Below are 24,504 nucleotides of genomic sequence, written 5' to 3'. Positions count from 1 at the left end.
CCTAAAGAGATGAGTGTGCTCTCTGATTTGTGCTTGCCACCCTCCACAAAGGAAAATTATTCTTTGATTCAGTGTTAAAGCTGCTGTCTGCTGGCCTAACACCATTGGTGACACCATATTTTTTTTTTTTTTTTTTTTTTTTTTTTTTTTTTTTTTTTTTTGCGGTACGCGGGCCTCTCACTGTTGTGGCCTCTCCCGTTGCGGAGCACAGTCTCCGGACGCGCAGGCTCGGCGGCCATGGCTCACGGGACCAGCCGCTCCGCGGCATGTGGGATCTTCCCGGACCGGGGCACGAACTCGCGTCCCCTGCATCGGCAGACGGACTCTCAACCACTGCGCCACCAGGGAAGCCCATGGTGACACCATATTTTGAACTAACGATGAGTCTGTTGAAACAGTGGTACCCTGTTGAGTACTCTGTGGTCCCGACCCAGATTGATTCCCTACCCCCTTCCACCATGCCCACCTCCTTCTACTAATATAACAAAGGTGGAAATACAATGTTAGTTCTCAGAGGTCTACCCACCACACTAATTAGCATGAGAAAACAATAAAAAGGATTACAAAATGGAGGAAGAGATAGGTGCTCTAAAGTGAAATTTGTGGTCGTAAATCTGGAAGTTCTGTGTGTAAGTCAATTTAGAGGTCATCTTCTGCAATGTCACGTGGAAACCACAATATTTCTGAAAGGGTGAGAAGTGGGCTCCCGATAGGTTACAACTGTTCATGCTTGTAACCTGGGATTTATGTGACAGAGAAATAACGATATCAATTAGCTACATACATATGTTTGGGAAGATAATTTAAAGTATGATTTTGTTAGTAAACATTTTTGATTCGCAGGGCTCTAAAAATGTGTCCTCTACAAACAGATATGTTTGAATATGCGTGTGAGTGCTTTATTTGATGCAGGGCGGGGAGAGGGAGCTGCCCTGTATAGGACAGTGCCCTTTACGGGCACCCGTTACTCTGTGCCCACAATGAGAGCCCAGTTCTACATGCTAAGGGTCTAAGGAAGAACACAAGAGGACCTCAGGGCCTTAGAGTACGGGCCTGGAAAAGACTCAGTAGCACAACTTTATGGATAACTGTGAAAGCTAGTATTATCTCACAGGGAAGGTCAGATTATGGAAGTTATAGGGACAGTTAAGCAGGAACAAAAACTATTTTAGTCAATGTGAGTGGAGGCAACATGAAGGGACTAGGTAAAAACCGTGGATTTGTGTGGGCGACACTGGATGGGCGTCCCGGCTATCCTTAGTTAACTGTAACCCGCTCTTTGGGATGCGTGAGACATTGCACCGGCTCCTTAACACAGTAGGAAGGATCAAAGACTGGAGTTGAGGGATGTAGGTTTTACCTCCAACTGTGTGGTTCGGGGAAGTCATTTAAGATCTCTGGGTTTTAGTCATTCATTTATATATTTATTCAACAGACATTCACAGCCCCTCAGTCTCCTCTTCTGTGGATTGAGAACGTGTCACCAGAGCCTCTGCAGCGCTCACATGTATCACTGAATAGTGATACCTGCTTACTGAGGGGTTTCATAAAAAGGAGAGCTATGAGCTGCTTTTGAAGGATTGGAATGTGGTTTAAATTATGGGAAAAAGGTTGATTTAAACCAGGCAATCAATGGGTACAAAGCCATAGAGCCAGACTAACCCTTCACCCAGGAGAGCCAGAGTCTACGATTCCTAGAACTGAGTCTGAAGATGAAGCAGTAGCAAGACTTGGAAAGGTCAAAAGGTATTGGCTAATAAGATGCCTTATGGTGGAGACAGTAAACCTAATACAGAGAACACAGGCAGACACCTCTTCAGTCACCACTCCAGTTTCAGGGAGGTCTAACTAGGCTGGTAAAATGACTAGAGAGCATTGGTAGAAAATGATTTTATTACCAAAAGAAAAAAATTCCTATGACTAAGTTATTTAATTGACCTTTTCATTATTTCCATGTCATGGTGGTAATATCTGACACTATATGGGTTTTTTTTTTAATGAAATAGAGAAAGGTAACATTAGTTTTACTTTTTCCATTCCCAAATGTAACGTTAACATATATCTCTTCACTGCCCTCCTTTTTTCCATTTGTTTCTCTTTTTCTCTCTCTTGTTTTATAAACCCTCTACCTGCATGAACTCCCCAATGCCCTTCAGAGTGAACAAAACTGAGCTGCTTCTGTAAGCACCACAAAATAGTCCCCATTATTTTAATTTTAAAAATATGCCAGAGAAACATTAAGTGAAATCCACCACACTCTTCTGACAACACATTTGACCTCTAGACATGTTAAGAGCTTCATCCTCCAATGCTTTTAATTCTAATTCTTGCAGAGATAAAATTCACTGCTTGAATTGTAAGAGTGAGTCTCATTAAGGCTAAAAAGCAGTGACCCAGATAGCATAATGGATTAATATGGTGACCTTGCAACTTTAGAGCTTTACTTTCAAATCGGACTGTGTAGTCAAATCATTTCAATCGTCAATTAATCAATTGGTTAATACCAGCCTGTAAATGTTCTGAGTCGGAAGTTCGTAGATCATTTGGCCAGTACTAGCCTATATAGAAGTAAACTGAGAACCATAGTATGCTTAACTTTCAGAACCTTTTTTAAATGATGAGAATCAAAGAAATAGAGTTTCATGGATTACTGTGAATGCTGTAATCACTAATAATGATATAATATTGACACTCTAATAAGCATCAGTATTTTGAAACTTACACCATAAATAGCTGTTAATGCTGTATGTTTGCATTTCATTACAGTGTAAAGAAGGACTGTAAGTGTAATCAACCAGGTCTTGAGTGATGTTGACTGAATTCTCAAATTCAGGGTGATATATGCCGTTAGGATTATCCTACTCTGAGGGACGGGGTGGAAGTGTGTATAGTTTAGCAGGACATCCTAACGGACTTTTAAAGCCTAAGGAATTTTTAAAATTTTTTCCAGAAACAAGTTTTGTGAAAAATTATTCCTCTGCATTTTTTTTACAGATGCAAGATATACGGAGCCCAGAAGGAGGTCAGTATAGCTCCCATCCTCAGATGGCAGCCATGAGACCAAGGGGTCAGCCTGCAGAGCTCAGGCAGCAGCCAGGCATGATGCAGCATGGCCAGCTCACCACCATCAACCAATCACAGCTAAGTGCTCAGCTTGGATTGAACATGGGGGGAAGCAGTGTCCCCCACAACTCGCCGTCTCCTCCCGGAAGCAAGTCTGCAACTCCTTCACCGTCCAGCTCAGTGCATGAGGATGAAGGCGATGATACCTCTAAGGTATGACGAGGTTATTCTGGGGACCAATAGGAAAGGCTTGCTGCCTAAAAAAACTATTGACGGGCACTTCCCTTGACCTATGGCGGATGCAAGTTATATCGTCCAAATGAGAAACGTTGGTGGGGGACCGAATGGATTAAATCACCTGCTTGTCTAATTGCATTTTTAAGTTCCTAACAAATCCTCTCAGTGCAAATGTATTAAACATAAAAATAGGTTGTACCCACACAGTATAGGGTCTGCATAGTGAGTAAGGGAAAATAAATAATCTTGTAGGACTCGGTGTCCAAAATCAAGCTTAATTCACCACTCATTCCAAAATATCTTTCAATTTAACCACTTTATTTTAAGAAGGCAACATCCCAGGGATATAATGATGGCGCTGTCTGTGTGTGTGTGTGTGTGTGTGTGTGTGTGTGTGTGTGTGTGTTGTGGTTAGAGGAATCCTTTGAGATCATCTTATCCAAACATTTCATATTTAGGGGACTTCCCTGGTGGCGCAGTGGTTAAGAATCCGCCTGCCAATGCAGGGGACACGGGTTCAAGCCCTGGTCCGGGAAGATCCCACATGCCGTGGAGCAACTAAGCCTGTGTGCCACAACTACTGAGCCTGTGCTCTAGAGCCCGCGAGCCACAACGACTGAGCCCGCGTGCCGCAACTACTGCAGCCCATGTGCCTAGAGCCCGTGCTCCGCAACAAAGAGAAGCCACCGCAGTGAGAAGCCTGCGCACCGCAACGAAGAGTAGCCCCCGCTCACCTCAACTAGAGAAAGCCCGTGCGCAGCAACGAAGACCCAACACAGCCAAAATATAAATTTATTTATTTATTTTTTTAAAAAAATTCATATTTAGGATGAAGAAAAGAAGGGCCAGAGATATTAGATGACTCCCTTCCAGAAGAAGGAGCCTAGGTGTTTCATTACATATCTCTTGTTAACCCCAGGCCAGTATGGTTGTCTGTCTGTCTATCTGCATCACCTTAAGTTATCTGTATAAGAAGATGGGTCGTAATTGTCCTTATTTTGGAAAATTAGCTACAAAAGGTAGTTAGTTCTTTAAAGTATTCAAGGCAGCCTTTTCAAATGACTGCATCATAACCAAGGACACTCTCAGTCAAGAACATCGAAATCATCTTTTTATTGCCTTGGTTATCAGTCAGGCATCTTCCAAATTTGTCCCAGTGAGAAGGACCCCTGCCTGGTTCCTGTGAAAAACACTGGTGGCTACATGCACACTTCATATTCCTCCTCTCTGTTTAATGTCACTAATGAATTGTCACTTGTGTCAGCCCTTCGTTTTCTTTTCACTTTGTGAGAATTTTGTTTTGGGGAGACAAATGGCAATACCGTGGGATTCTGATCTATGTGGTTAACTTAACATTAGCTAGCTACACTAATCTTTTAACAACCCAGATAGTGACACATAGATTTATTTAGCCTGATGACAAAGGCAAGGCTGCTCTATTGGCTCTATTTCATTATTTTCAGTATTCTTGAAGCTCTGGCGTGTAGGCCCTTGATCCTGGAAACTCTACCAGGGAAGCTAATTCCTAGAGGTAGTGAATGACTCCCCTGGGAGCGCATCTTTGATAAACACACCAACCAATCCAGAGCCCACACCCCAGTCATCTCCTTTATCAAACTCACACACCACCTCCCCGCAGAGTTTCCCCCCAGGGCTAGGCATGGATAACTAGGGACCGCCTCTAGAGCCAAGCCCACTGAAACTGTTCAAACATTCCAGTCCTGAGCTTACTCAGTATACCTACCCTGCCTCGCCCCTTCCTTCCCACAAAAACCCCAGTAAAGGCTCTGGGCACTCTCTGCCCTCTCCCGTCTCTGCCTCCTGACGACCCTGCACGCCATGCCGGGCCTCCTGTTTCTAGGTCTGTGTGAGTGTAAACTTCATTCATTTCCATGTCTGCTGTCCACCGTCCCTGATGAAAACAAATCCCAGGTACCTTTCAGGACAGCTGCACAGCTAGATATCAGCGCCCCTCTACCTGCGCAGTCTCCCCCTGTCAGTGAGCCAGCCTCTCAAGAGGGAAAGTAAAAAGGAGGGAGGAGACTAATTGATATTACATAAATAATGTATTGGGCTAGGAGAAGCCTGACCTTTGGCTGATCACTTAGAGGGCAAAATAAATTTTTAAGAAAATCTATATTATTCTAACGGTGTCTCCAGCTAATGAGCACCTGGATCTAAGTGTGAGCACCAGGAATCTGTTTGTGGCCAGTGATTTAGATATCAAATTATACGTGGATAATTCAAGTTAAATTTCTAAACACAGATGTTAAGTACTATACTGCAAGGGGAAAAATTAATGTTCTACTCATAGTAAAGATCAATTGGTGCATCTGGATTATATCTTTATCAGTATTCACTGCTGACATTTCAGGAAATTAATGCAAAATTAGCATCTTCTGACAGTAAATTTTATGCAGGATTATTCTGACTTACAATAGCATTTTCCACACTCTTCAATTTATATGAGTAGCAGACTGAGTAGAAACCAGAAATTCATAGAATTAATATTGACAGGTTCTGCCATTTTCTACTGATGCATAAGGTCCATATCTTACAATTTTGCTGAGGTATGAATTTGTATGTTATGAGTTTCCAGGCTAGCATGAAACTTTGCCAGTGAGTATCCTACCCAATCACTTAACATCCATATCTCAAAGTAATGTATAGCTTATTATTAATGATCACGTAAGCATTGTATAGTGGAATTTATGTTCCATAGTCGTATAGTCTTGAATAAGCTGTGTGTGAAGGCCTAGGGGTGGATTTCTCAAGAATGCCCTCATTAAAATGACTTTTTGTCTACACAAATATTCTCAAATTTATGTTGAGTTTAAGTGCATTTTCCATCTCAAAATCCATCCTCCCATTCCAGCTCTACGCGCTGTCCTTCACCTTCTCTCCAGTACAAAATTCTCCTGCCCATTTATTCAACTTATGTTTATTAAACGGCTAAAAAAATTCCTCTGATGAAAATGCTCAGGCATTCTTCATCACAGCTAATGATTAAACCGGAATTTTCCTTCATGTATGAGCAGGATTCATGTGCACCGTTGTACTGCAGCAGCTCCAGTTAAATGTGAAGTAGCGCTAAGTCAAAAGGATCATTTAAATCATTTCCAACGAGATCTAAAAAAAGAATATTTAGTCTCACACCTGACAAAGAAGGCTTTAAACCTTCCCTCTTAATACTTTGTGCTCTCTTAAGCAATTGCATATTAACTCCAGTTTATCTAATTGAACAAGTAAATGAGATAACTTTGTTTTGACAGAGAGAAATATTGTAAATACATCAGTAAAATAAATTATCACCTTATAAACACTCCTTACGGTTCTGATTGCTCTGGAGCTGTGTTGACAGCCTGAAGTCATAAACTAGACATGCAGTCAAACATCAAAGAGATACAAACTCGGGTAGCTTGTGGTTCTAAGCCTGTAATCCAATATGTGTAATATAACAGACACTTTAAGACACTTAAAGTATCTGGCATTACAACTGTATTTTTAGCACAGTTTTCCCTTTAAGGAAATTATGGGCTAAGAATCGCAAGATATGTTTTTCCATCCTTTTACTTTCAGCTTCTCTGCTAAAAGTCTTCTTAAGTTTTATATGTGTCTCTTGTCAGTGGTATATAGTTAAATTTTTACTTTCAAATGAAACTGACTTCATTTACATTCATATAAATACTAAAATATTTGGGTTTATTTCTCATTTCAGTATTGATATGTTGCTTTCTATTTGTCCCACACGTGTCTATGTTTCTTTTCTCTTTCTTACCTTCCTTAAGAATGTTCTTACTTTTCTCATTCCAAAATTTCCCATTTTAAGACTGGAAATTTTATAATCTTTCTCTTTGTTTAGTAACTACTCCTGACACACAAATGCGTGAAAGTCTAACATTGATCGATATCTTTACCCTTCTTAAATTACTTTAACTCCAAACACCCTCCTTTCAATTTATACTGGAGCAGTTATTGCTGTTGTTTGTCTTAATTATAATTTAAATTATAATTTATCTTAAATTTAAATTAAATGTAATTTTATGAACTCCATGAAATACTATTTTTATTGTCTTTATAGTCTTTTTTCTTTAGATTTATTCACATGTAAAGTTTGTCATCTGACGTCATTTTCCCTATGCCTTTAAAATTTTCTCTCGTGAGGATCTATTGGGAGCATGATTACCTTAAAAAGTACTTCCACTAGGAAAAGAATTTTAGATTGACAGTGATTCTCTATTATAATTTTGAAGATAATATATTACTCCACTGAATCCTGATTTTCATTATTGCTTTTGAGAATTCTGCTGCCTCACTGTCTTTCCTTTGAAAGTAATCTGCCTCTATTCTCTGACTAGTTTTAAGATCGTCTCTTGCCTTCGGTGTCCTGCAGCATCATTGTGTAGTATGTGGGTTCCTTTAAATTTATCCCAAATTTAAATATTTCTGTTTTTCATCAGTTCTGGGTGTTTTTCAGAAATTTCCTCTACCCTATTGTTACTCCTTTCTCATTCTGTAATTCTGATAAGATAAATGCTAGACTTTCTCATCCTGTCCTCCACGACTCTTTTCTTTCATATTTTCTGTTTCCTTCTTGCCGTGTATTACATTCTGATTAATTTATTTGTATCAATTTCCCAGTTTGTAATTCAATTTTCAGCTATATCAAATCTGAAATTAAAGCCGATATATTGAGGTTTTAATTTCAATTATTTTATATTTCTAGTTTTATTTGGTTCTTTCTCAAATCTGTTTGGACTTTTTTTGTTTGTTTTTTTAGTTGCTTCCTCTTTATCCATAGATTTAATCTCTTTTGTTCTTTAAGCTAATTCCAATAGGTGATGCCTTTTGGGGTCTGATTCTATTGTTTATTGTTGCTGCTGGCTCTTGGTTTTACTGCCTTGTTTCATTTTGCTTTTTTGCTTTTGGAATAGCAGCTGATGTTCATTAGAACTTTATAAGAATTCTGTTAGACCTGGTTGGAAAGTGGACTCCGCTAAGGATGATTTGTGTGTGCTTCTGCCAAGCATCCCAAGCGTCTTGGACCATTACAATCTAGAACCGCTTTGGGCTTAAAGTTTTTCAGACCACTCGAGTAGTATGCATTCAGGGTATAAATCCTTACAAAAGCTGGCTTCTGTTTGTGAGTTATCACAAAAGATATTCCTCCCCTCTCATTCAGAATCGTCCTTGCAGGTCTCGGGAGGGAACGTGCAAGGGAGATCATTTTATTTCACCCTGCACTGAAAGTCTAATTCTTTTGTGTCCTGACTTTTAATAGGAAGCCTCCCGTTAAACATCCCACTTTTTTCAGTCAGCCATGGGCTTTGTCTTCTATCTGCTGTGACTTTGACTCAGTTTCACCAGGTTCAGCAGCTGTCTTCAAGGTGAAAGCTGGCTCCAGTACTCTGCCTACTTCTCCGGGTTCCTGCTTTTGCTTACTTTTTTTTTGCTTTTAAGAGTTTCTTAGAATTTGCTAGTTCATCACTGCATGTACATTACCATACTGGACAGAAAGAGAAGGGATTTTTTTCTCAAAAAAAATAGGGTGTCACTAGAGCAACAATTAAATAAGCCTTTAGAAAAGTACTTGTTATTTACCACCGTTCTGAAGGCTAGAAGATTCCTGGAATAAAATAAAAATGATAAGCAGACAGGTTTCTATAAACATGAAGTGAAATCAAGCAATGTTGGTACCAAATGTCTGGTCACACTGTCTAACATTAGGACAGAATATTTAAAATTGGGATTTTAAAGTCTGGTGTTTTCCACATTGAACTGTATTTATTACACAGTTGTTAAACACTTCACATGATATAATATGCATGATACTTTTAAGAATTTCTTAGAAGTATCCCAGCAGCTAATATGTACTTGTTTATCAAAAATAAAGTATCCCATCGGTTAAGGCTGAACTTAGCAAAGTAGTTCTGGGGAAAATAGTAAAATTCAGTCGAGCACCAGTTAGTACTCGATTCCAAATAATCGTTCCTAAAATCCATTTAAGTAATTAAATTATACTAGGATATAGTATTTTCAAGGTGTGTATGTTCTTAGATGATTCATACTCTGGATAATCGAGCATACTTGATTAAGTCATGGAATAAAACTCAAGTGAGGCTACACGTAGGCACCTGGCATTTTACTCACTGGGACCATGTATTGATAGCTTGTGCATTCTGTGTAAGGCAGGAGAAACCCTCAGTCAAAAATAATAAGAAGTAAACATATTGCCCTAGACAGGCAAATTTAGAAAGGACCAAATGAATCTAACAAAATTGATAAGCATAACTAACAGGTGTATATAATTACAATCAAATCTTTTCTTTACCTTAAAGTGATTTTTCTGGACAGTAGCCCAAATTTCTTACCTTATTATATAAGGCCACTGAGTATTTTTGCTAACCTCATCCTAAAACTAAACTCAGTTATCTTTGGCAGAATCAAGGATCCTTAAAGATGAATTTATCTTACAAACTGTAGTACCAATACAACGCCCTGCACTGGTGAATCATCTCAAGAGTATACCATTTTATATGTGGTTTTCTAGAATTGATGTTTTGAGTCATTAAATGTACTGTTATTATTAATGATAATAATAAACCCGATTGTAAAATGAAAGAGGTATTACAACCTTGCTGATTTCACAGTAACTAGATGACTTGCTTTCCATGCTTATTTGAATTTATTCTCATAAGGGGATTTTAGATGGCATAGTTTAGAAAGAAAAGAGAGAATGAATTTAAGTAGCAGAATTTTTCACTTTCAGAAACAGTACCATCACGAAAAGTGCTGTGATGTGCCCTGTTACTATGGCGAAGATCTTATAATATTTACTTTACGTGCTAAGAGTCCTAAGCGGAGCTCTGTGTTGTTTGTTCAGCCTATTATGCAGATGGTGCTTGATTAAAATCTATTTTAAACGACAGTGATCACTGCAAGTTCGTGTGCGTTAAACAGCTCTCCCAGCTCCATTAAAGGCTTTGGGACTGTGGCAGGTTATTTTTAATATGCTTATAGACGTTTCTAACTTCTCCAGGGACATTTCAACATCAGTGATTCTCTTTCCTTGAGACTCTTAACTCCAGTACTCTGTATTCTTAAGAAGTGTTCTCTAAGTAGCACCATTAACACATGGCTTTTTTGAAGTGAAAAATTATTGTTTTCTTGTGATTAATAAGTTAAATACATCACTATAATTAAGCAATAAGACATGACAGGAGGTGGATTACCAGAAGCATAAGGACACCCCCTAGGGATTTGGGAAATACATCTGTGTCTACAAGTAAGTTACATGAAGCACATGTATCTGTGTAAAGCTTATGTGAGAGTAGTATCTTTATGTATTTGTGTATGTATTTGTTTATTCATGAGTGCTTAAAGTGAATATGAAATAAGCCTGTGGGTGATCGAGATTATGGTTAAAGCCTCAAACCAGACATGTTCTTAGTTGCTATGATTTTCATACAACTTTTTTTTTTTTTTTATAGAATAGAGTAGGACTCAAGAATTTGCATTTTTTTTAATTGACTAATTTATCTTTTGGCTGTGTTGGGTCTTCGTTTCTGTGCGAGGGCTTTCTCTAGTTGTGGCAAGCGGGGGCCACTCTTCATCGCGGTGCGCGGGCCTCTCACTATCGCGGCCTCTCTTGTTGTGGAGCATAGGCTCCAGACGCGCAGGCTCAGTAGTTGTGGCTCACGGGCTTAGTTGCTCCGCGGCATGTGGGATGCTCGCGGACCGGGGCACGAACCCATGTCCCCTGCATTGGCAGGCAGACTCTCAGCCACTGCGCCACCAGGGAAGCCCTCATACAACTTTTATATGTGTCTCAAATGTCCTTTTCCTTGTCATTCTAAGCCTCTGCCCACTGCTGTATAATACAGGGGTGGAAATGTGTGATGATCCGCTGCACGTAAGACTCCGAACGGATGCTGTGAGGATGGAAAGATTAGCGGAATCTTGTCCTTACTCTCAATGTGCTCGTCATCGTGGGGAGTTTATATTTTTGCATTATATGGTTCCTTCTGTATTGTAAAGATTATGACGTTGGAATTAAATTTAACTCTTCAGTCTTAGAACCCTAGTAACTCTAGAAATGTTATACACTAAAACAATGTCCAGTACACAATGCTCTACAGTCCTGTACAGTAGCCACAAGTCCTGTATGACTGTGTACATTTAAATTTGACTAATTAAAATTAAATAAACAAAAAATGTATTTCCTCAGTTGCTCCAGCACAACATTCTCCATAGTCACATGTGGCTAGTGGCTACCCTTTCAAACAGTGCAGAGAACATTTCCATCTTTCCAGAAAATTCCATAAGATAGTACTGCTCTAGACTGCAGAAGTCAGGGTCTCTTAGAAAATTAGGACATAAAATTATAAGCTTTCATTCCTCTAAGTAAGAATTCAGGATCCAGACAACACTCAAAATTAAGATCCAGGCACGTATTACAAATCCACTTAGCTAATTTCCTCACATCATTGTGTTCATTCCAAATAGTTGATGGTCAGAAAGGCCAGGTGTCTTTCAAGATACAATCCATTCCTGGCGTGTAAGAGGATCCAAATTATAGCCACATTTCTTTCTTTAGGGAGGCTTTGTATATGAGATATGATCATGTGGTTTTCAGATATGTGATGAAACTACCGCCAGATAGTAGGCCTGACAAATTCCCAGTTCATTATACGGACTCTAAACTAGCAGCTCATTTCTGTACCTTCCCAAACACAGGCAAAAGGCAAAATAAAAAATGAGACCCTCACACATCAGGAGGCAACGCCCAGTGTTCACGTGGCAGACAGCCTTCACTTCACAGAGCACTGCCCACCTGCATGGGTGCATTAGACATCAGACCACAACAAGGAATTTGCATCCCGTTATTGCATCCTAAAAGCAAAGACGTTGTACATATCCAGTAAGTCTTTATACAAGGAACACTGAGCAGTATCACAATGATTCCCTTCAAAGCACGTTTTATTTTTAAAAACTCTTTCATACATAATTTTTATTTTCATTGTTTCCTCTTACATCAGCTTTTGGTGAAGGGGCGTTATCTTAAACCATAGTTCAGTTTTATAAGTGGCCAGAATATTATGAACCAAGAATATAGGAACAAGCTGGGACAGTAGGGGAGGCCTCCAGAAAACCAACCAAATTGATTGGCTGCATGGAATTGTTCAGAGATTCCTATAGGGTTGCTCTACGTGGCCTCAAGACAGTGATCTGTGGTTTTCATACACTTGATACCTAGAGCTTCTCACTGGCAGTAACAGGTTCTCCTGCTTCTGCAGAGAATCCCTAGAAAGAAGGGCCACGTTGCCCAGCAGGAGGATAACTGTCCTTTCTGTTATCACAGGGCATCACGTATCCAGTAGATCGCACCATGTTGTCCAATCCCAATTTAAAAAGAAAGGAAGCATAAAGATCAGCAGTTCAAACACAATTTTGGACAATGGAATCGGGAAACTATTTAAATTATTTGGGAAAATCTTTTAATAAAAATATTTGCAATGAATCATAGGAAATTTATCTCTACAACTGACATTTGATTATTTTCTACAAAGACAGATGTAATCTGCAATCATGGAGATTTTAATGTTTCAGATCACTAATTTTTCAATTAAAATTTAAAAGGAGTCCAGGTAAATATTCCCCATGGAGAACCATTCATTTCCCTACACTTCGTTCCCTTTGTTTAAAAATTCCCAATCTTTGATGAAATATGACCTCCAATGTCACGATCCCTTCATTTTTAATATTCTTCATTGTGGTCTTTCTTGAATCCTTTTTATTTTTCTTCTTGATATTTTGTTATTTTGAATATAGGAACAGTTATGTTTAGAAAATTTGGAAATTATAAAAAAAATAAGATAAAGATGTCAAATAGCAATTGTTTCTATGCTCAGAATTCAGAGGAAAAGAACTTGACACTCATCCACCCACAAATGGTAATGGAAACCCTGCGTCTTAAGACAATCCTAAGTACAAACTCACAAGAGAAGACAGTCTACAGCAAAAAAAAAGAAAAAGAAACAAACCATCAGGAACACTGCCATTTAATGGCCAGGTGGAGGAGGATGGGCCGAAAAATGATTCTGGAAACAGTGAGGGCACCGAGGTAGGCATGAAACCCAGAGACCGTGATGTCATGGAGCCCTTGGAAGAGACAGGACACTCCCGTGAGAAAGCAGGTCAGGGGAAGAGTAAAAGCCCACTGGGTTTATCAGCGTGGTCCTTGGCGACCTTATTGAAAGCTAAGCAACGGGGAGGTACAGTGAGCTGCCGAAGCTGCCTGCAGCCAACACAAGCACGTGGAGGGGTCTGGCTGGAAGAGGAGGAAGATGGCTCTGTGTAGCCTTGGGGCAAAGAGAAAGTTGGCTTGTTTGTTGCGTGTCTGAAGTAGTTAAAGGGCAGTTGGAGGAGTAGAGTTGAGGGTGACTGAGCCTAGACTCACTCGTTTAATCAGTATAGAGCTAAAGCCTGGACATGAGGGTGTTATTTAAGTTTCCCAGGTGATTCTAACATTCAGCCATTGAGAATGACCATTCTAGGTCATATTTGCCTACATGTTTAGTTTAGAGCCGTTACACCAGTCTGCCCAGTATCAACTCAGCCCAGTCCCAGCATCCTTGTCCTTTGGCAGATTTACCTGAGGGCCAGTCATTTGACAGGATCACCTCAAACCCATCCTGGGGAAGTTATCTTCTCGTGTTAATCTATGTTAGCTTGTCAGCTCAGTTCAGAGCATCCTGTCCCCATGGGGTTGTTCATTCTGCTTCAGTAGACAGTTTCAAAATGATAATCTTTTAAATAACTTTCTCACTAAAGCCAAAGCCAAAGAATTCACTTAGTTTTTTTCCTGTCTCTGTTCGGTTCCCAAGGCATATCTTTTAAACCAAGACCATATGGCATCACAAATTAGTGTTAAGGTCATTTCTTTCCATTCATTCAGTAAAAAGTTACTACCATGTCATAATTAACATCTGAATATCATTTTAAAGTTTTAAACATATTTTTATATATATATCATCTCAGTAATCACAAAATGGCACTGCAGCTGGTTTGCAGTAGAGGAAATGGAGGCCCAGAGAAATTATGTAACTTGCCAGGATTTCACAGCTGAAAATAGTAAAGGAGGACATGAGTGTGGATCCTCTGATGTCACATCCACTGGCCTCTCAGGAGATCATGCTTCATCTCCAATGGTGGCAGTTACTTTACACATATTACTCTACCTGGCAATTCATCTGAATAAGATACATATTACATTGTTTGCCAAGAAGAAAAAAGCAACAACCGTCATAATAAGAGAAGGTGAGGGTGCAGAACCTCCCTGATAATGGTGACTTCCTCAGGAGACAGTGTACGGGGGCCTTCGTGCTGGTGGGAGAGGCGTGTGGAAAGACGGTTCCTTCCGAGACAGCAGTACTCGATACTCATGTAGATTCATATACTTTTAGAACTAGAAAGAAATCGTAGCCCAAATCTCTCATTCTATAGAGGTGGATAAAGTGACATCGCATATAATCAGTATCAAAGTTCAAATGCAGACGTCTTAAATATCAATACATTGTGGGGGTTTTTTCCCACTTGCATAATAACAATTCAGATTATCCAAATATTCATACTCAAGGAAAAATGGGAGAAAATGGAATCTATCCTGAAACTGAATATTAAAGCTGTTCTAGAAATGTCTAGATCTGAGGGTCTAGTTTACAGAGGTGCACTCTCCAATATGGTAGCGACTAGCCGCATGTAACTATTTCAATTTAAGGCAATTAAAATTATATAAAATTTAAAATTTTGTTTCTTATTCCTGCTAGCTGCATTTCACATACTCATTAGTTACATGTAACTAGTGGCTACCATATTGAATAGTGCAGATTTTAGAACTTTACCCCCACTGCAGAAACTTCTGTTGGACATCGCTGATCTAGGGTCTAGATTATGCCATTCTCCACGCCAGCAGCATTCCGTAGACCTAAGTGCAACACCAAAAGCCATTCAACTTTATTCATTGGACGTGTTGCCCACTGTTGTTTAAAAATCATAAGGAGGGGGCTTCCCTGGTGGCGCAGTGCTTGAGAGTCCGCCTGCCGATGCGGGGGGACACGGGTTCGTGCCCCGGTCCGGGAAGATCCCACATGCCGCGGAGCGGCTGGGCCCGTGAGCCATGGCCGCTGGGCCTGCGCGTCCGGAGCCTGTGCTCCGCAACGGGAGAGGCCACAACAGTGAGAGGCCCGCGTACCGCAAAAAAAAAAAAAAAAAAAAAAAAAAAATCATAAGTAGGAGGAAGAGGATAAAGCCCCCAGAAGCAAACAGGTTCGATTGCTCATCCAGTAGGGTTACCACACGAGGAATCTGCTGCTGTCAGTCACGATGCTGCTCCTCATTCAGCTTCCTGAGTGAGAACAAGAAAACGTTGAGCGAGTTAAGGTATAATATCTAACCGTACAGTAGTAGTATAAAGAGAATCAATAATATTATTTTAAAGTTATGCAAACTAGGCTGGAAAAGGATGAATATGAAAATTACATGAAATAAGTTTTACTTGAAAATTACATGAAATAAGTTTTACTTGAAAAAACAGTAACACCAACAAAACCAAATGTCCCTTAGAAACGTCTGTGTTTGCGTGATGTGCATGGGTGAGTATATCTATGTAAGTCTCAAGGGAGAGCAATATGCTTTGCCCTCAAATTTTCTTAGTTCTTCTATAATTCAGATGGTGTTTTATTTCAGGTCAATGGTGGAGAGAAGCGACCTGCCTCTGACATGGGGAAAAAACCAAAAACCCCCAAAAAGAAGAAGAAGAAGGACCCTAATGAGCCCCAGAAGCCTGTGTCTGCTTATGCGTTATTCTTTCGTGATACTCAGGCTGCCATCAAGGGCCAAAATCCAAATGCTACCTTTGGTGAAGTCTCTAAAATTGTGGCTTCAATGTGGGATGGTTTAGGCGAAGAGCAAAAACAGGTAAGAAAAGATGAGAAAGGAAGTGAATCAACATGGTCTGAGAAAGTGTACGCATTCTAAAGGAATGGCTTCTAGGGATGTTGGGTGAATCTTCAGATACTAGGACTGAGGCTGAGAATGTACCCCATCAGAACCAGACTTCAGGGGACTTTGACATAATTTTATACTCCTCTATTGCTCTGTTATAAGTAACATGTTAGTTCCTTTGTTTCAAAGTTTATATAGCGTAGTTAACTTTTGGAAGGACTTTTACGCATCCCAGCCAGGATTACGTCATTCCTTAATGTTGCCAATGCGATCATAAAGACAGAAAAAAATACTAAAAGTATTTTGAGAACTGTCCACACCTCTCTTCAGCACTTACTATTTATTCTTTTGTCATCAAATCCCTCTTTGCTCTTTGCTAAATGAACCTCAAATTTAAGGGTTTCTACCCTTATCCATTCCCTAAAGACCATCCGAGTATGTTATTCAATCCCACTTGTACTATATTTCTAGGTTGTATTAAATGGGCCCAGATGCCTGGTTATTTTCTTCTTCTCTTGTGGATTGCCGTGGTGTGATTCAGGACCACACTGCTGGCGGTGGAGGGCCGTGAGACACTTTGTATCTCAGCCATAGGGCGAGTAGCCCAGAATGTCTTAAGGAGGGTGGGAACTGTGGAGAGAAAGAGTTCAGTATGCAGACGTAGCCCACTTCAACAAAGAAGCAATATTGATCCCAGATTCCTAAACCAGGGACCAGATTGCCATTGTCACCATCTAGAATTTCATGGTCACGAAGGAAAAATTAGACAAGCATTATCATTAAAGTTCAGTTACTGAAACGATTAAGTAGTTGAAGCTTTAGCTGCTGCAGAATACTTTACGGCATTAATGACAGGTTAGTCTCATTGGATTCTTGACAGAGACTCTTTACCTCTCCCCACCAGGTCCAGGGAAGTATGTAAGAAACAGAACATCTCAAGCCTATGTACATCTATAAGAACTATATATTGTATTATCCGTCAACCTCTATAATGTATATCATGTTTTATACTTTGAAGAACACTTTTACATGATTTATCTCATTTGTTCTGCTCAATACTCGTAGATACTTTTTTTTTTTGGTGTACATTGGACATTTATTACAACTAATTGGCGATGTGATAAGACAGTGCTCACGTGGCCTGGACATTGGTCACAGTCACAACAAAGCTTAATCCAGCCCAGCAGATACAAATGAAAGTGTAAACTGTGAAGACATGTTTAGATATGTAGAAGTACATATAAAAGTGACATTGAAACAACTGTATATCCTTAAAAAATATAGAGCCCACTAATGTCGTTTTACCCCATTCAACTCACACGTTCATATGGGAGGTGGTATCTGTCTTATACTTATGACTTCCAATATCTAGGCAGTGCCATAGAAGGGATGGAAGCTGCCCCAAAGTTTGCTCCACTTCTAAGTGGAGGGAAGCAATAGGGGAGTAAAATACATTTGGCTGTAACAAGTACCCTGGAAGGAATATTCATGCTTTAAACAATGACTTATGCAACACTTTGTGAAGAGAGTAAAACATTTTCCGTAAGATGCTGTTATTAAGGATCCCAGGTAAGTCAACATTTCCATTTTATTTGGGGAGGCATCAAAAACAATACAACTAAGTGACTAAATGATTATGACAACGAGAAACTTATCTCAGGAGTTGAATGTTCCTTGGCCTTAAAAATAACATGCTTACTATTATGAAACAGCTGATCTCTGATCCTCCTCCCAGGTCTGGAATGCCTAAGAAATAATTTTTAGTGTAAAACAGCATCATCCCATTAGCCTTTTGTGTATTCCCTTTGTTTTAAGGTGTTTAGTTTCTAATAAGGGTCTTTGGTATGCATTTGTTTTTTTTCTAAAGTTTCAACACAGAGTGAAATTTTCATTCACTTGATATGTGACATGTCAATTCCCTTTATTCGCATATATACTGAAATGCACTAGTCTTTGGTTTCATAAAACCAGGCTTCACATAATTTAACCTTTTTGCCAAAGACAGTAATTAATAAGTGTATATTGCCTGATTGTCATATTCATAGATACACATAATCAAGGTAATGATAATAATCTATTCAAGAGAAACAGACCTATAAACTTTAAAATAGCCAGAAAAAGTACCTTTCTTTTCCTGCATTCATTCTAAATTCATATTTAAGTCCCTTGTTATCACTTGATTAACCAAAGTTCCCTTTAAAAAAAAATTGTGTAGGCCTGAATGAAGCAGCTTAGCAGAACAGTAATACTGACAAGATGTCATCTTACGCCCTTAGCTAACATGGACATGAAGGCAGTGACCATCTACAGTGTGTGAAATGCCACAAGAAGTCATCAACAGGGGAGGGGAGTTCATGTCAGTCCAGTTTCTTCGAGAACACTAGGTGGGGTTTCAGCTTCCTCCTGCTAAGGTGCTTTAAGGACATTTTTCTTGGATGTTTCCAGAACTTCTCCTCCCAAAAGAAACTCATCCAAAATAAAATAAGCCTTCTCAAAATTAAAGATGATGTCAAGTTCACACACACTGCCAAAATACTTGTCAAGTAATTCCACATAATGATGAATTATTTCCAGGGTAATTAGTTCACTGCCCTGATCCCCAATAGCACAGCAAAAATACAGACTGGCATGTCTCGGGAGCTGCTCTTTCACCTGCTGAGCCCACAGCAGGGGTCTTCCTTCCTCACAGATACTTTTATCTGAAGTTTGCAGACTATGAAATGGGGCCAGATGGTTAAATGCAGTCACTTATTCATTCAACAAATATTTGTTGCATGTTTACTGTGTGCCCCGGGCACTGTTCTAGACACTGGGAGTAGAGCAGAGAATAAGACAGAGTCCCATTCTGTTGATTGATTTGTCTAAAATTCCACACTGTGACTAGAACTTATCACTAGAACTTATCATTCAACTTAACAGTTTTTTTCTCACCAATTCATGGAACCAATTATAGTTGTGATGGTAAAACCAGTTGCTAAGGAAACACAGAGCCCACTCCCCCGGTTCTCTCCAATCCCCCTTTACTGTAAGCCAAAGCTGTCCTTTATGATCTGAAGTCGCTACACATTTTCTTATGTCCTTTGCAAGATTGCCAGCCCCAGGGAAGGGCTTCACAGGAAAGCACAGGCCTACCATGTGGAGCTCTGCTACAAGAGTCGTCTCTAGGCTGGAAAACACACCACAGAAACGTTCTCCTTGCATTCGATTAAAATACTCATCTCACAATTAAGAGGGTGGTTGACATTGTATTTTATGATTCCACTGAAAACCTGAAATAGTTGTTTGAGGATTTCAGAGCTGGTTTCTATCCTAACTCAGATCAGTTTGCTCTCACACTCCCAAGGCTGAGGTGTGGTTCCCCCCTGATGCTGGACACTCATGCTGGAATTGTAGAGGGACTCATTCCTCCACTCACTACAGCTTCATGGATTGAGAAACTGAGTGCACATCCACCAGGAATCCCAACCGCATCCCTGTCCCTGCTCCACCCATGATCCAAGCACCAAGACACACCTCTCTCTCTGCTTTGACAACCCCTATGTGTAGTCTTGGATAGGGACAAGGCCTCAATGCTGTAAGCTCTTTCGAGTATACTTGTGATGACAAAACATTTTCCTCATTCTCTTTTATTTCCAATTTGATAACCTGTAATGAGTCTGTCTTTGGGCTCTCTCTCTCTCTCTCTCTCTCTCTCTCTCTCTCTCGCTCTCTCGCTCTCTCTCTCTCTCTCTCCTCTTTTTTTAAACACTTTGGCTGTACCTGGTATGTAGGATCTTAGTTCCCCGACCAGGGATCGAACCCACCCCCTGTGTGGTAGAAGCGTGAAGTCTTAACCACTGGACCGCCAGGGAAGTCGCTGGGTTCTCTCTTAATGGAAATAATTGGGGGTTTTTTCAAGAATTTGTTTTATAAGTAAAGGATGAAATTATATAATAGCTGACCCTATTTAACTCATTGGGTATTATAAAGCAATTTCATAATCAAAATGCAGTTGTTTTAAAAAGTTATGCTAAGATTGCTTAGGAAAATATACTAATAGAAATAACTATCTTTGTCTCTTCTAGAAAAGTTAATATTTTAACATTTGAGCACCATTTTCAAAACAAGGTATTGGGAGCAGTCTGAGTCACTCAAAAATGGTTTGTCCCCATGCCTTATGTTCCTTTGACTTGACAGGGGTTCAGCATAGCTTATCCTTTTCTCTTAAAAGATGATCTTGCTTAATAAAGAGAGTGAAACTGCAGAGTATGCCAAAAAGGATGGTTTATGACACAGGGTGCAAGTCGATCCCAGGGACAAGCAGAGAGAGGGTCCAATGAATGAAATCAGACGCCACGCTTACAAAAGGGAGCATATTGCATCTGACGGGGCTGCTGGGACACCACGTGGCAGCCCCCGTGTAACAGTTTGCAGGAATGGCCAGAGAAGCGTGCATGCCCGCCTAGGACGCACGTTTGGGCATCAAGAGAATGTCAGCAAAGTATCCTAAAGTGTTAGCATGATGTGTTACCACCTGTTCTTCCCCTTTATGTTGACTCATTGTGCCAACATAATATAATATCTCTATTTCAAGCTTAAATTAATTGTATTTTACTCTCATTTAATATTCAAATTGGGGAGCACATGCTATGTATTTTGAAAGGAATGTTGCTGAAGCCGATTAGAGGCAGACCATTAAACTTCAAATTTTAGGACAAATGTGCATGTTTCAGAACAGCCCCACGTGATGCTGTTGGCATCGTGTAGGCAGCTGGTTCAAGTAGAAGGCTAGGATTTCATGCACCACCATTGTTCAAACATCCCGTTGTCATAACAGCCCCCAATTATGAACAGCTACAAATGTAAACACGGACTGGAGAAAATGGACAAAATTATTGATGACTTATTAGGGGCTCAGAAAATTACAATACTTAAGGAAAAACAGCTATTAGTGAGATTACAATCGAATGTTTACTTGCCAGCCAGAGGGAACAGGACTAATAGGGCTGCTGTGTGTCTGTGTCACATGCTTCCTCATTGTGGAGCTCAGGCGGGGCTAACAAGCCATGCAGATGGGCAGATCTTTATTTTCAGAAGCCATGATAAGGGAGAACCTATATGTCCTTTGGTTCCTATGAAGAATCTCTCAAAGAAGAAAAATCAGAAGGAAGCTGAAAGAAGTGCTAAAAGTCCTCCAGGAACACAAAACCTCCCATATGAATCATTCCTACCAAAGCCACTGAACAAACTTCACATGTCAGAGATCTCTCCGTTTTAATACTTTGGAAGATGGTGCTGAATCTGGAATGGGAGCAGGATAGTGTTTGGGATTCCAACTGGAGGTTTTAAATGCTAATGAATCCTAAGACAGTGGACAGCCCAGTTCAGAGCCGTACTAAGTTGTTTTAAAAAGGCACGAGATGGAGAGAGGGAAGTAAAACATAAGCGTGACTGTGATGTTGGTCTTTGCTACTTATCTTTCACTGACTGGAACCTACAGAGAAAGAAAAATAATAACATAACAAGATCACGCCCTTTGTATTAGACTCCTTGGAGTTTCGACCCTCAGCATCTTTCTTTATGAAGGTCCAGTTAGATTTCCTGTCTCTCCCCGTTATTTCTGAATTCTGCGACTCTGGTCATCCAAGCCTGGGATCTGAGTTCCCAGTTAACGGAGAGCAAATCAAACCCCACTAAATTAAGGAGTCCGTCCAGCTTTGAAGCAGAAGAGATTGGTCCAAAAAGCTGTAAAGTGTTCTTGGGTCCTTTTTAGCCATGGAAAGTCAGCTCTTAAGTGGGAAAGGAAAGTCACCTTAAATCAGAACCAGATGTAAATTACTAAGTGAACCTTAAGTTCCTAATTGGAGACACAGTTGGGCTGTAATACATTTAGCAAATTACAAACAAAATGTTCTTGTTTACATTACATTAAATGGCTTTAGAGCTTCAGCCAAAGAGCTGAATAAACATGCTGTTAGGCTAAAAATGGAGTGGAAGGCCGGTTCAGAGTCTGGTGTGTTCAGGAGAAACCACAGCCCACGGTGCCCAGAGAGCCTATTTTTGTAAATGCTAGCCCTGTTGTGGGAGCAGAGAGTGGATTTACCTCGAGATCCAGAGCCTAATGAGCAGATATCACTTGCAGGGAAACTGTTTGAATATTGTAACATCTGCCTTCTTTCAGGATGCATAATTCATATCCAAGGATATTAGCCGTAGCAGTTCAGCTCAATAGCAACACCTCATTATTTTATCCCTCAGTATTTATTCCTATGTTTGACGCCTTATGAAATTACTGTTAATGTGTTTATATAAGGGCAGATCTGACACAAGTGGGAAGAATGTAATTTCCTGCTCATTCTTTCCTGCTGCTGTGTCCTCTTCCCCTGGTAGAAGTGGCAAGTGTAAATAGTTAATTTGCTTCAATTATGAGCCTGTCCTGCTAAATTAGAAGCAGCAGGGATATGAAGAGCCAGAATTATACTTATAAGGCAGCTGACAAATCCTCTGAGCCCACGGAATCAAATCATTTACTCCTCACTGGTGCTCAAACACCCACTACAGATACGCTGCCGGGGTTTTTTCCCCCGCCCCGTATCTCATGATAAAATGTGGATTTTATGTCAACAGCACTTCAGGTTAACTAAAATCCTATTGCACTGTCACATTCACACATGTGTTTATCTTGGCCAGTTCCTTATAAACACTATGCATTTTCACCAATTTTTTTAAACTAGGAGTAAAGGATATATAAAATAATTGTTCATTTAAAAACTGTAGAATGTAAGAAAAGTTTATATTTGTAAAAACTTAAAACAGCAGTTAGAAATATTACATGCAATGGTGAGCATATTTCACCTCTAAAACACAGGTAAGTATAAATACATATAATCATTGGTACATAAATGGGATTATGGAATGCCTTCATGGGTATAAATACACGTAGAAATATTCCACGCTCATACACAGAGCGAGCAGACATTCCACTTGAAAGGTTCCATGACATCAGCAAGGAGAGAACTTGAATATAATACTCAAGTCTGCTGTGCTTTATGTATATTATTGGCAAACATGTTTGGGGTGGGCGGGTTGTCTGTCTGTATATCAAATCTTCTACTTCTATTGATGCCCACTCTAATTCAGAAGATGCAATTCGGTATTTTACCATGCACACCCATGCCCATGCTGACTCATGGAAGGAGAAACCTGAGACTAGGGATTATACACTGGGTCACAGGTATTTCCGGAGCACCTACTATGCACCAAGCTCTGCCCTGCCTGCTGGGGCTTCTGCTGTGGACAAAAAGATGACAGGCCCTGCAGTTGGGGGTCTAAGAGAGGCATCAGGGGGAGATCTCATGCAGCCAGGAGGAGCCATTGCATGAACAAAGATGCAAAGATGGATCTTAGATACCAGATCAATGTGATTATACATATATGTATAATATGTATATGTGGGGGGGGTTGTCTGCATTTCTTGTGTGCCTGACACAAAAAAAGCACATGTTAGAGGCATATTCTTAATGCCTGTTTTTGGTTCTGTAGCTTCAGTTCCTCACACCATGAAGGCACATAATAGATACTCGATGCATTGTTAAGCATAACCAAACGACATCATACTCGCCCCGGTCATCCTCATTTAATGAATCTACAGATATGTTTTGCAGCCATTTGTTCAGATGGGGAGCTTGCTTCTCTCTGATCCCTACCATTCCAAAACCAGGTTACACCACTTTTGTGTAGACGATTTGTATGCATTTGATGGATCCCAAAAAGAATCGAGAGCAAGATTTTTGACACACTGTGTAATATTTTCAGTGCTCTGAATACTCATGTATAAAGTCCTCTGAGTTCTGCAATGCTTAAGAAAACGCTGAGCACGTTACACAAATGGAAATTTAACTGCATTTAAGGACTAAGTTCTGTATAAAACACAGAGGCACTTGCTGTCACTATCCTAAATAATAACAGCATTCAGAGACGCTGCAGACATTAATTTCTCCAGTACCGTGTATGACGGGGAATTGTGATTGAATTAGTATTTCTTATATAACTGAATTTCTAAGCATTTTCTATAAATATGAACTTATACTGGGGGGGAAAAACTGCATTTGAAGTTAACGAAAAAGAAAAGCGCCTTCTAGTTTTATAGTGTTTGGATAAAATCCAGGATTGGAAGAATTATGTTTTTTCTTATTATTACTGTAAAGAGTTGAAATCAAC

The 24,504-nt window shown here is 39.9% G+C and overlaps 1 protein-coding gene across 1 annotated transcript in view; it reads left to right on the top strand.

Moving 5' to 3' along the window:
• TOX (thymocyte selection associated high mobility group box) overlaps window positions 1-24,504 on the top strand; it is a 302,115-nt gene that overhangs the window by 252,636 nt on the left and 24,975 nt on the right. The window contains exons 4-5 of the mRNA XM_065895390.1: window positions 2,995-3,276; window positions 16,048-16,278. Coding sequence (XP_065751462.1) covers window positions 2,995-3,276; window positions 16,048-16,278 — 513 coding nt within the window. The remainder of the gene's footprint in view (window positions 1-2,994; window positions 3,277-16,047; window positions 16,279-24,504) is intronic.

This window comes from Phocoena phocoena, chromosome 17, assembly GCF_963924675.1.
Source record: "Phocoena phocoena chromosome 17, mPhoPho1.1, whole genome shotgun sequence".
Lineage (NCBI taxonomy): Eukaryota > Metazoa > Chordata > Mammalia > Artiodactyla > Phocoenidae > Phocoena > Phocoena phocoena.
This window is presented reverse-complemented; position numbering and strand designations above follow the sequence as displayed.